The sequence below is a fragment of the Gracilinanus agilis genome, chromosome 2 (genome assembly GCF_016433145.1).
Source record: "Gracilinanus agilis isolate LMUSP501 chromosome 2, AgileGrace, whole genome shotgun sequence".
NCBI classification, from domain to species: Eukaryota; Metazoa; Chordata; class Mammalia; order Didelphimorphia; family Didelphidae; genus Gracilinanus; species Gracilinanus agilis.
This window is the reverse complement of record NC_058131.1, coordinates 170923474-170936558: the sequence shown is the minus strand read 5'-3', so window position 1 is coordinate 170936558 and position 13085 is coordinate 170923474. Positions and strand designations below refer to the sequence as shown.

Sequence of the window (13085 nt, the reverse complement as noted above, 5' to 3'; positions counted from 1 at the left end):
AGGGCTAGGCAATAGGAGTTAAGTGACTTGCCCAGGGTCACACAACTAGGAAGTGTCTGCATTCAAATTTGAACCCAGGACCTCCCATCTCTAGGTCTGGCCATCTATCCACCGAGCTGTTTAGCTTGCCCCTTCCCTCCCTTTTTAAGAATTGGTGATTCAATGGCAGCTTATCAGTGTACTTGAACAAGACTGTACCAGAGATGAATGTGATTTTCTCCTCCCTCCCCTCCCTTTCCCCAGGGTTAGATCAACTTTCTCAAATAGCCTCCCTGACACTTTTTTGGAGCAGAATAAAACAGTACATCTGAAGAGCCCTTGGGCCTTGACTTTGCAATCGTAAATTGCCTAACTTGGAGAATTATACAGTTCTCATGGGATTGTTCAGCTTCTGCTTGGGGAGTCCTAAGGAGGGAGGAGTGAAATTTTCCCATTGCATAACTGTATGTCATACCTTTGGGTTCATTAAACATCTAAGTGATGGGCATTCGTTACACAAATTTAAAGTCAGTGGTTATTGTAACATGAGTCATTTTCTTTGATATTCACAGTATGTTCTGCATCAATTCTGGGCTGGGACAAGGTAGGAATAAGTCCGTTACAGGGCAAAAGGTGATCATTTAAGGGAATGAGAGGGAAGAAGGACAGATTTGTCCTAGTCTGGTCCTAGATCAGCAGCCATAGGCTGAAGAACTAAGAATTGGATTGGTGGTATCTACAGGAACCCTGAAATATGATGAATTCTTTTGTAGTGTTTTATAAGTCAGCATGTTTACACATTGATTCCCACGAAGAGTGGTCCTGGCTATGTCTGGATAGCAATCAAAATGTGTTTGTACTTTGGGAAGAAGTTATTTGAATGAGGGCTGAAAATTACTATGGTTCACATTCTCCTAAGGATGACAGTTTATATGTTAGGATCATTAAAAAGGTTGCTTTATTCCAAACCAAAATTAAAATAACCTTTAAACCATCTCAGAAGATTTCAAGCATGGTTACAATTTTTGGAGACAGCTGAAGAAGTGCCTCCCCCCTTGAAGTCCCACAATTCTTGAAATGCCACCGCTTTTGGTCATGCTGAAAAGCCTTGGCACATCCTTCTCAAAGTTTTCTCTCCTTTCTCTAAACTAGCATTCATATTGCTATCTTTCTTCATTTAAGTTTCCTTTGGAGATTTTCTAAATGAGCAATCTTTTTTACTCTTAAAGTCAGTGTTGATTACACACATACCTTAATGCACTAGATAAATGCGAGCTTTTACATTTGCCTCCCTCTCTGATCTTTGGACTCTGGGCAGACAAGTCAAAAGTGACATTTCACTGAAGGCAAGAATGGCTGTTTAATTTATGCTCTTTGGAATAATCAGAATAAATATTAATAAATACCTTCTTGTGTTGTAAAACTTAAAACAATAAATAGCAACATTCCCACTAGTATTTTGAATAAATAAAAGCCTTGTTTCCACATCATACAAACCTTCCTTTCTCTTAACTATTCTGTTTTGTGAAGTAGAGGGGAAAGGATTTGAGAGCAAATTTATTCTATTTGTTGCTTGCAAATTTTTTTTTTAACAATAGCAAAGCCTACCCTAATTGAGCAGTACCTGAAACTTGGAAAGAGACTTTGCTGCACCCACCTAACAGTTAAGCATTGATTTATTAATATAGATATTTTCACTTCAGAAACCTGAAGAATTGGTTGCTTTTTATATCTTTTAGATCTAGACAGCATTTTAAATGAAAGGCATATGTTAGCATGGATCTGTTCTCCTAAAGTCCCCTGAAGTTCTGAGCCATTGAGTCACAAAGTTCATTTACCTTGAATACCCCAAATAGAAACATGAGAAGATTAACTAACTCTAGAAAAGGGGTATTTGACCCAACCCCTTCCTATTCACAGATGAGGAAACAGATCCAGAGAAGGAAGGTAATTTGCCCAAGATCACAGAACAAACAAGTGGCACAGCCAGGACTTCTAGGTCCAAGTCCAGTGTTCTTGCCATTACACCAGGAATGGCATTCCCTTTTCAACTGTAAGCCCCTGGGAAATAACTGCATTGATAGATTTAGTCAACTTCTTTCTTTTTCTTTCTTTCCTTAACATTCTTATTTCTCTTTCTGTTTGGCATTCTTTTAAGTAAATGAAAAACCATTCTTTGATGTTCATCTTGCACTTGAAACAGTTTTTTTATGACTGATTCATGAACTTCTATTTCATTTGCCAAAGAAATGATTATTTGGTTTCCCTACCCTTCCAACCCACAGATTTGGCTAGCTAAAGGGGTTGTCTAGTCCAAGACTTTTTAATGGGAGAAAACTGAGACCCTCCAACAGACATTAAGTGACTTGTCTAAGAATTACACATGTAGAGTAGATAGTGGCCTTGAGATACAAGCCTCAAGGCCTTTTAACACCCATGCAGGACTCTGTTCACATCTTCACTTTGCTTCAATCTCACCCAGGAGCCAGAATTATTTTTAAATGTTTCTAGCAGGGGCAGCTGGGTGGCTCAGTGGATTGAGAGCCAGACCTAGAGATAGGAGGTCCTAGGTTCAAATCTGGCCTCAGACACTTCCCAGCTGTGTGACCCTGGGCAAGTCACTTGACCCCCATTGCCTACCCTTACCATTCTTCTGCCTTGGAGCCAATATACGGTATTAACTTCAAAACGGAAGGTAAGGGTTTAAAAAAAAAAAGTTTCTAGCAGTTGAAGACTTAGAAAGCCTTGGACTAGTCTCACCCCTGCCAGACCTTTCCAGCACCCCCTCAATAGTGAACTTGGACTCGAGAAGGCTCTTGGTTCTTGGGGCTCTTTGTGACCTTAGCAAGTTTTGCCCTTATTGGCTAGACTATAAGCAATTCCCTCCACCCCCACCCCCCAATGCCCTCTCATCACTACTCCTAGCCACTGGCCGAGAAAGGAGATTTTTATGCAGACCTACACACAGGCTTTTCCTAGCTGGGTTTTTGCTAATTGGTAGGTAGGCAATGACCCATCAAAGGGACCATTAGGAGCCTTGGGGAGGTCTTCAACAGCTGAGAGCAGCAGCAGGAGCCGAGCCGGAGATGAGGCGTTTGCGCAGGTGGTTGGCAAAGTCCACCTGCGTCTGGGACAGAACTTGGTTAATGACGGTCTTTGGTAGCCACCCCTGGATCATGAGACAAGGACAAAGTTTCTTTTGAGCCGAATGATCTTAACAAGGAGGACCCCACATCCCATGGAGCATCATTCCTACATCAGTAACGGCGTGCTGGAAGTCCAGACAGCCATCTTTCAACTCCACCTGTGGAGATCGGGGTAGTTTGTAATGCTGCTCCCTATGGACCTTATGACATTATTATTATATTATCATGCTCCTGCAGACCTTGTGGTTACTCTCTGCCATGCACCTGAAGTGGAAACATAAGAATTACAGCTAAAACCAAGAAGAACCACTCTAAAGCTACAGCTGACTGCGAGGGGGAAGGCAGGAAGGGAACAAACCTTTATGAAATACCTTCTATGTGCCAGGCTTATTATAAATATCTTATTTGATCCCCACAATAATCCTGGGTGGTAGGTGCTATTATTCTTTCTATTTTATAGTGGGGGAAACTGAGGCAAGCAGAGGTTAAGTGATTTCCCATGGGTCACACATAGGATCAGGCCACATTTGAACTCAGGTCATCCTGACTTGAGGCCTCGTGCACATCGTCCCCTTCCTACCCGTGGCCTCGAAAGATCTCGGAATTTTAACCTTTTAGAAAGGCTCTTGAGAATTTAGGGGTGTATTTAGGGGGAAAGAGAGATTGGATTCACTAACTTTGGGGACTTGGGAAAATTTAAGCCTGAAGTTTCCTCTTTTGCAAAACGAGGCAGTTGGGTTGATGAGACTTTCAGCTCTAAATCCCATCACCCTAAAGAACATCCCACAGATAGTCTATAATTCCAAGTCCTTAACAAAGTGTAGGTGCCTGTGCTACTAGGTGACTGGGGAAAGAGCTAACAGAAGAGCGTCCCCGCCTTTCAGGAGTATCTGTTCTCCAGGGGAGAATATGGGACCAATGCAGAAACAAAAGCATGTCGTCCCATGGCTCATTTGTAGAGCGATCTGAAGTTTCCAGGGCATTTTCTTCCCAGCCTCCGTACGAGGACGATAATGCAGATCTCTGTATTACCCATGACTCTAACTGAGGCTCCCAGAGGATAAATCATGTGCCCAGGCCCTTGGCTCTCCTAACCCAAACCCAGTGTCTGAATAGAAGCGCTGAGCAGGAGCGGAGGATTCGAGGGATTGGGCCTGCATGGAGTGAGTGTGGGGAGTCGGGCCCCTCGGGGAGGATTCCCCGCTCACCACCCTCACCCTGCTCACCTTGAGGTCGATGCTCAGCAGCCAGGTCAGCTTGGTCTTGGAGGGGTTTCCAGTCACAGGACGGAGGACCATGCAAGTGGGACCGTGCTCCGCTCTGGCCAAGGAGCAGAATCAAAGGCATGACATGAGAACTCCCAATTCCAGACTCTTCAACAGTACCCAGCGTCACTCATCCCTGGAGTCCTAATAATAATCGCTAGGATTCACGTAGAACTGAGGCACGGGGCTGAGCCCTTGGCCAAGCATTGTCTCATTTGATCCTCAACAACTCTGCAAAGAGGCTGCTATCATTATTCCCATTTTGTTGCTGTTCAGTTGTGTCCGACTCTTTGTGAGCCCATTTGGGGTTTCCTTGGCAAGGATACTAGAGTGGTTTACTATTTCCTTCTCCAGCTCATCTTACAGATCCGGAATCTGAGGCAAACAGGGGTGAGTGCCTTGCCCAGGGTCACACAGCCAATAAATATCTGAGGCCAGATTTAAACCGAGGTCTTCCTGACTCCAGCTCCGGAGCTCGACCTGCTGTGGTTTCCCAGAAGTTGCTTTGACAGTTTATTCAGGTTATAACAGCACTCACAACTCCACAACTTTCTAGCTCTTTTTTTTTTTCCTCTAGGGTGGTCCTCACTTAGCTATAAATAGAAAATGAGGGCCCTACAAATGTCTAAAGAGAGTCAAAACCAGTTTGGGCTACCCCGACATGAGCCCTGGATTTGGAAACAGAAGTCCCAGGTTTGAATTCTAATTAGGAGTAACTAAATAATACCTGTGCCAACTTGGGCAAGTCACTTAACCTGCCTGGGTCTGTTTTCTCTTGTTTAAAACAAGGAAGTTGGACTAAATTACCTCTAAAAACACTTCCAGTTCTAAATCCATTAACCTGTAGACCTCGTCCTGGTCTCTTTCTGCCTCGGTTCCCCTCTTTCAGAAACAGTAGAAAGAATCTTTTTTTTTTTTAATTATTTATTTTCTTTTTAGCAAAAGAGTTGTTGACTGGGTTCAAATCTGGCCTCAGACATTTCCTAGCTATGTGACCCTGGGCAAGTCACTTAACCTTATTTGCCTAGCCCTTGCCCTTTTGTCTTAGAGTTGTTACTGTGACAGAAAGTAAGGCGTTCAAAAAACAAGTTATTGATGATACATGTAAAACCCAGTGGAATTGTGTGTCAGCCAAGTAGGGTTAGTGGGGTTTGGGGAGAGGGAAAGAACATAAAACATGTAAATATGAGAACATATTCAAAATAAAAACAAAACAAAAAAACAAGTTATTGAGAGAGAAGTCTAACAAGGCACATAAGAGAACTTCTTAGGGAGATTTACTCAATAGCTCTAGCATGACTCCAGGCTGAACTGGGTCCAGGATTACAAAAAGGAGAAATGACTCTTAGGAAGAGGTCTGAAAGGGTAAGGAGAAAGGCAGGCCTTTAAGCCTGACAGCAATTACCTGATGACACCCTTCTGCTCAGGCATGTCCCCAAAGTGAGTAGCCATGCCAGCCAGCACACAAGTGGAACCCCGGCGCTTGGCACATCGCACACTCACGAAGTCTCGGGGTCCTACGATGTTGCCTGGTGACTCGGCAGCCATCTCGTGGGTGATGACTGTGTCCTTCCCAATCTTCTGCAGAACCTTCTCGGGCATAAAAGAAAAGGAATCATGGCCAAGGAACGAAAGGGGTTCATCGGCTCACATCCTGCAGAGAGGCTTGTCCCAGATCTCTCCATCCCCTTCCCCTCCTCACAGCCTGGTTGCCTATTGTGTGGAGCATTCTGTTCTGAGCGGTCTAGAAGGTACAGAGGAGACACAGCCCCTGCCCTGTGGAGCTGGCGGCCTAGCAGGGGAAGATGACACAGGTAAAGTCACTCAGGTACTTCAAGGATCCAGTACTATTCCCTCTGCTTTTTTATTTATATTATAAATTATCATTTATAGATTACATGTATAATATATAGATTATAAAACTTCTGTGCCTCTTTAGATAGTCCTCAAGAGTTATTGTGATTAAATGAACACAATTACAAACACTTTTCATACAAATAAAGTTAGACCTAAATAACTGGGAAAACATTAATTGCTCATGGGTAGGCTGAGATAAAATAATAAAGACGACAATCCTAAAACATTATACACAGTAAGAGCCATATTGTGGAATGATCAAATGTGATAGGCTTTGCTAATAACAGCAATCCAATGATCCAGAACAATTCTGAGGGACTTAGGACAAAGATGACGATTCACCTCCAGAGCAAGAACGGTTGGAGTCAGAATGCAGATGAAAACAGGATTTGTCACTAGTTTATCTGGGGATATGTTTTGGGGTTTTGGTTTTATAAGATCATTCACTTATGAAAATGAATAGTAAACAAAAAGTTTTAAAAAATAACAATCCTACCAACATTAATTTACTTATTCAGTGCCATACCAATCAAACTACCAAAAATGTATTTTACAGAGCTAGAAAAAATAATAAGAAAGTTTCCGGGGCTGAAATATTCAACTTGAGGGTGAACCTTTCCATACTTAATTAGGCTTAATTACAGTTCTTCTCCTGGCTCATAACCAAAGTCCAACTCCTACTGGCGTGTAGCCTTCAAGTAGTCAAGGTTACTGCCTAGCTAAAATGAGGTGTTGGAGGGTTTTAGTGAAGGCCACATAAAGATAATGCAAAGTATTACAAGAGTACCTTCAAAGGTTCAAAAGGGGATCTTTGAGTGGAAGGAGAAGATTCTTAGACAGGAGAGACTAGGGAGGGAGTTGGGGAAGAATTGTGGCTGGTCTTTCAGGGAGAGAGAGGAAGTTCAGCTCACCTTAATCTCCTTGACCCGAGGGTTCCAGTCACCCATGTCTTCCATTCGTTCCACTAATTCCTCATAAAGCCTCTCCATGGGCTGGTCCAGCTCCACCTCCAGTCGAAACACCTTGCCCACATCTGGAACCACCTTACTCAGCACTTTGTCTCCATTTGCCTGTTGGGGGAAGACGGGAGGGTTAGAGTAACATTTGGGAAGAAACACCTTTCCAACCCATTGGTTCATAACAGTCCCAGACAAGCAACACAGAGAAAGAGGCTAGAGAGGAACAAGAGAATCAGAGACTACCAAGAGCCAGGAAAGGGTTCTTTGGCATAAATCCTTGTCTAAGCAGGAACCCCCTCTCTGGAAGCGATAAGTTGCTAGCCGCTAGAAGACCTCTGTGCTTACAGAGCAGCTCATTCCCATTTGGGATAGTTTTAATTCTCAGAGTTTTCCATTATAGAACGGGAAGACAAAGAAGAAGAAAGCTAATGAAAAGTGGCACCATGGATAGAGGAAGACTCATCTTCCTGGGGTCCAATTCTGGCCTCAGACACTTAGTAGCTGTGTGATCCTAGGCAAGTCATTTTAACTTTGTTTGTCCCTGTTTCCTCATCTATAAAAATGAGCTGGAGAAGGAAAAGGCAAACCATACCAGTTTCCTTGCCAAGAAAACCCCAGACGGGGTCACCAAGAGTGGGACATGACTTAACGACAACAATGAGATCTTCAACTGCGGTAAGAGTGATATCGTACGGTCAGACCACCCAAGGGGATGGTATGCACTTCTAGACAGCACTTTTTAGGAAGAATCATGATAATTATTGATAAGGAGAAGTAATAGAAGTGTCTAGTACGGTGCAGGGTTTGGCGATCATGCTCACGATCAGCCGAAGGTTAGTCTGTTCAAGCAAAGACCAAGGGTGGGCCACAAAGAAAAGGAACATGGAGGAGGGGAGAGAGTCTTGGGCTTAACGTCAGGAAGACCTGGGTTCAGCTTGCTGCTTCAGATACCAGCTATGTGACCCAGGGCAAGTCATTTAATTTCTCTAGGCCTCAGTTTCTTTAACTGTAAAGTGAGGGAGTTACAGTCATGACTTGCAGGATCCCTTTCAGGTCTGAATCTCTAATTTTAAGTATGTGAAGGGCTGTCTTGAGGAAGAAGGATTAAACTTGTTTTGCTTGGCACCTCCAGAGGAAAGAACAAAGATAATGTGCAAAAAGTGTGAGGCAGATCAGGTGAACGAGACAAGTTCTGTACCATGATCTCAGGCAAGGCTGATTTTATCTCTTCAAACCTCAGTTTCCTTATCTGTAAGCTGAGGATTAATTCATTCATAAAACAAGCATTTATTTAGTCATGGACCAGACACTGTGTTAGGTGCTAGAGATACAAAAAAAAAATAAATCCCAGCTCTGCCACTAACTAGCTATATGGCTTGCCCCCTCTCTTAATCTCAGTTTTCTCATCTGTAAAATGAGATTTTGAACATCTGGGTGACACAATGGATAGAGCACCAGGTCTGAGTTTGGAAGACTCCTTTTTCCATGTTCAAATCTGGCCTCAGAATGCTTTTTAAAAATTTATAATTGAAGAAAATGCTAAATTTCAGTTAGAGCTTAATGAAAATACCTAATTTTTTCCTATTCAAGTTTATGAATCCCCTGAAGTCTGTCTAGGATCTTTATTAAGGGGATTTGAAAAAGGGATCTAGGGACCCCAGGTTAAGAAGCTCTGGACTAAATTATCTTTAAGGTCCTTTTCAGCTCTAAATCTTGAGGCCCACTATGAAACCTGTGTCCCAAATCTCAGGTCTTCCTTGGGGCTTTCTCGTCAGTTCCCTAAAAGTCATTTATTCTAAGTACCCATTTTATAGATGAAAAAACTGAGGCCCAGGGAAGGCAAATTATTAATTGCATATCACACAGCTAGTAAATCTCAGAGTTTGGATTCTAATCCAACTTCTCTGAATAGAAACCCAGTGGTCTTTCTATGCCAAGGTGTCTCTCTTTTCCAAGAACCACCTAGATACAAGTTTCTTGAATTCAGGGATTGTCTTTTTGCCTATTTTTGGTATTCCTAGGGCTTATCACAAAGCTTGATCCTTTTTTGTTATTGTTCAATCATTTCAGTTGTGCCTGACTCTCCGTGAACCCATTTGGGGTTTTCTTAGCAGATACTGGAGTGGTTTGCCTTTTTCTTCTTTAGTTCATTTGACAAATGAGGAAACTGAGGCAAACAGGGTGAAGTGACTTCCCCAGGGTCATACAACTAGTAAATGTTTTCTGAGGTCACATTTGAACTCAGGTCCTCCTGATTCCAGGCCCGGCACTCTAGCCATTGTGCTACCCCGCTGTCCCACCTGACCCTTGTCAAGAACTTCCCTCTGCCTCTTTGGGAGCAGAGTTTGGATAAAGAGCTCAGTGGGAGATCAGTTCCTTGGACCTCAGGGTCTTTTCCATCCAGAGAAGCTACATTTTCAGTGACTCAAAAACTTTATCATCTGCCTGTGGCCAGTTTTCCTATGAGATCTTCCTACTGGCTACCTGTCCAAGCATTTCTGTGATTTCTACTGCCTCATCTCAAGCTTGCTAACTGACTGGCATGGGGGGTTCAGTTAGTCACTCCAGGAGCTCCTTAATTAGGGAAGTGGGTGCAGTTCCAAGGAGGCTTTGAAGAAAGTCAACAGAAAAAAAAAGAACAAAAGGGTGCCCACTCTCACCTTCTCAGTCTCACTCTTCCAACCATCCTGATTGCTGAGGATGCCCAGGGCTTTCTGCATGGCTTCCTCCCCCTGTTGTAGATAGGCCATTTCCTGGTCACTGTAGAGGCTATCTTCCAGCCGGGAGCCTGAGGATTAGAAGGAAAGTGTCCTGAAGGAGACAGAACCCCAATGGCTTCCCCCAGGTCCCCTGCTTCCAATTCCCGTTAGTTTTAAAGGTTCAGTCAGTTGCCTCAACTTCCTCTAAATAGCCAGGTTCCAACATGCAAGAGGAGGATGGACAGGCCACAATGGGATGAAAAGGATGCTGGGGGGAGGGCAGGGCTGACTAGTCCTGGGGAACCAGCTTCCCTGGTCAGGGAGCCCACAAGGACGAGGAAGAGGAGGAAACCACCTGCAGTGTTAGATGAAGACTTGAGGGCCTTCCTCCTACAGCTGGGGAAATTTCTACACCCATGGCACTTACTCAGCAAGGAACTCCGGCGGCGAACCTGGTTGATCCACGCTCCAGGTGTTGGGCCCCCTATGGCCCTCTTGCTCAGTTCTTGGCCGATGGCCATGATGGCCTGTTGCCGGAGACCTTCAGAGAAGAGGAGAAACATGAATGCTAAGGTAGAGGCAGATCTTATTTACACAGGTAAATGTTTACAGAATGCTGCTTTATTTCATGATCCCGTTTGCCCCTCAAAACAACTCTTTTAGGTAGGTATTATATTATCCCATTTGGCAAATAAGGAGACTGAGGCACAGAGTCTTTGACTTGCTTAGACACTGGTCTCTGTCGCTACCTCTACTGTACCCCACTGACTCAAGAGCTTAAGGAAACAGGGAATCAGTCTATACTGTTAGCTTGAGTAACTGGACACTGGCAAGCAGAGGGCTGGACCAGGCGCTTTCTGGAGGTTCCCCTTTCAACCCTCAGAATTCTCTGAGGCAGGAAGCTCAGTGGCTGGGATCAAACATCAGGTGAAAACCAAGACAAATCTAAGAACAGGGCATAGAAAGCCAAGAACCTCCCTCCACCTCTTTGGGAGCAGCGTTTGGACAAAGAACTCAACCAGAGTCCGGCTCCTTGGACCTTGGGGTCTCTTCCAGCCAGAGTGGCTACATTTTCAGTGACTCAAAAACTATACAAACTGCCTGTGGCCAGTAGTCTTCCTCTTGGCTCTTTGTCCAAGCATTGCTGTAATTCCTACCGCCCATCTGCCCAGAGTGACCTTGGTATTTTTATAGACTGAAGTTGTTTCATCGTCATCCACCATATCCATGAAGTCACCTCTGGAAATTAGAACCTGCACTCAGTTCTGAGATATTCAAGAAGCAGGGACAGAGGCTCGGTGGATCGAGAGCCAGGCCTAGATATAAGAGGTCCTGGGATCAAATCTGTTCTCAAGCACTTCCTAGCTGTGTGACCTCAGACTTGCACATCACTTAACCTTTATTACCCAGTCTTTATTGCTCTTCTGCCTTGGAACCAATACACAGTATTGATTCTAAGATGGAAGATAGAAGTTTAAAAAAAAAAAAAAAAAGATGACCAAGCAATCCTTGCAGTTTAGGACTTTAGAGAGAGGTTAAAGAGCCTAAAGGCAGAAAGGGGGGAAAAACTGTCTAGATAGAAGCAAAGAGGAGATGGATCTCCTTTCTTCCGCCCAGCTCTCTCCTTAGTTTAAATTAAAAAAAAAAAAAAAAACAAAAAAAAAAGCTTGCAAAATGCTTTGCCTAAGTTATGTCATTAGAGCTTCACAGCAGCCTTAATTTATTAATGAGCCTATCTCATTTTTTCTGTTTTGTAGAGAGGAAACAGATTAAAGGACTGGTCTATGGTCACACAGATGCAATATTTGAACTCAGTTCCAGCCTTTTATCCTGCTTCCCCAACTTATTTGATCTCTGGTAATACCTTTCTCCTATCTCCCCCTGACTTTTTGGCTTTTTTACAGCCTCTCTCCCCTGGGGTGGGAAGGTTTGAGTTAGAGGTAACCTACCTCATTCCAGAACTCCCACTGATGGAACTACCAAACTGTGCCAGGCGCCTATCTTAGGTATAACTGAGGGCATCCTGGGGATCCATTTGTGGCTGCCATGCTACCTCCCATGAAGCTCAGGTCTGAGCCAGTTGCTTCTGGCATGGGTACGAGTGTGTGGAACCAAAGGTAGTCAGTCAGTTAAAGAGAACTCTCTTGCTACTCACCAGAGGCATAAAAATGAAAAAAAAAAACCCTTATGTTGTCTTAGAATAGTAAATATTAGATCCAAGTCAGAAGAGTGGTGAAGGCTAGTTATCTATTAAAAAGGTATCTATTAAAAAAAAATCACCAGGACATCTAGGTGGCCCCAATGGGCCACCTAGATGTCCTGGTGATTTTTTTTTAATAGATAATTGTCCTCTGACTCCATTCTCTCCTCCCTAGTTCTCTTCCTCCTTTTCTTCCCTCTTTGCCTATGCTTTAGGACTGGCAGCTTGCCTCCCTCTTCATATCCTCCTTGAGCACCCCTAGAAGCACCCCCATATGTGGGAAACTCCCTCCTCCTTTCCTAAAGAAGGAAAGGGAAGCCTAGTGAAAAAGCAGATTTGCTGTCCCAGTGCCAGGTTGCCGGGCTCTGGGAATGGAGGGTTCTTGCCAGAGTCCCAGCCCAGCGGCCTCACCCTTCATGTTCCGCAGGTGCCTGTAGGAGCTCCCGGCACACAGTTTAAAGGTAGCCAGAAGCATCGTTCCCCGGGCAGCTCGGGCTGCTGCTTCCTGGGCCTGTCAAGGTTTGGCCTCCCCGTCCAGCGGCGGCTCTCAGGCTCCCAGCGGCCGGCGCTCTCCTTAAATGCCCGCAGCTGAAGGTTGCGGCAGCATCAGGAGGAGATAAAGGACTCATCATTCACAGAGGGAAGGAAGGGGTCAAGGAGAGAGGCATTGCCTCACCGACGCGCTCAGCGGGGAGGGGCGAAGGGGGGCCCTGCGGCTACAGCTGTGGCTTCAGCTTGGGGGGGTTGGGAACACGAGAAAGCTATCACCCCGGGAGGGCTCCTCTCTCCCAACCCGGAGGCTGGAGGCCCGAGCTGGAAGGAAGCCGCGAAGATGGAGCCCCGGCAGACCCTGGATTCCAGATTCCTCATTTTGTAGATGGGGAAACCGAGGCCCACAGAGGAGAGGCCACTCTCTAAGGTTAAGGCTGGTCAGTTCTGGAGTTGGACCTTCTGCTTGCTTGCCTTTTTAACTCTTTAAT

At 44.6% G+C, this 13085-nt stretch overlaps 1 protein-coding gene across 1 annotated transcript; it reads right to left on the bottom strand.

Moving 5' to 3' along the window:
* Window positions 1-3028: 3028 nt before the first annotated feature.
* Window positions 3029-12580, bottom strand: STAR (steroidogenic acute regulatory protein). The gene is made up of 7 exons (XM_044660859.1): window positions 12517-12580; window positions 10333-10446; window positions 9867-9994; window positions 7159-7317; window positions 5796-5980; window positions 4352-4445; window positions 3029-3148 (listed from the first exon to the last, which is right to left on the bottom strand). The coding sequence occupies exons 1-7, from the start codon at window positions 12578-12580 to the stop codon at window positions 3029-3031; spliced, it is 864 nt and encodes a 287-aa protein (XP_044516794.1).
* Between the last annotated feature and the right edge of the window lie 505 nt (window positions 12581-13085).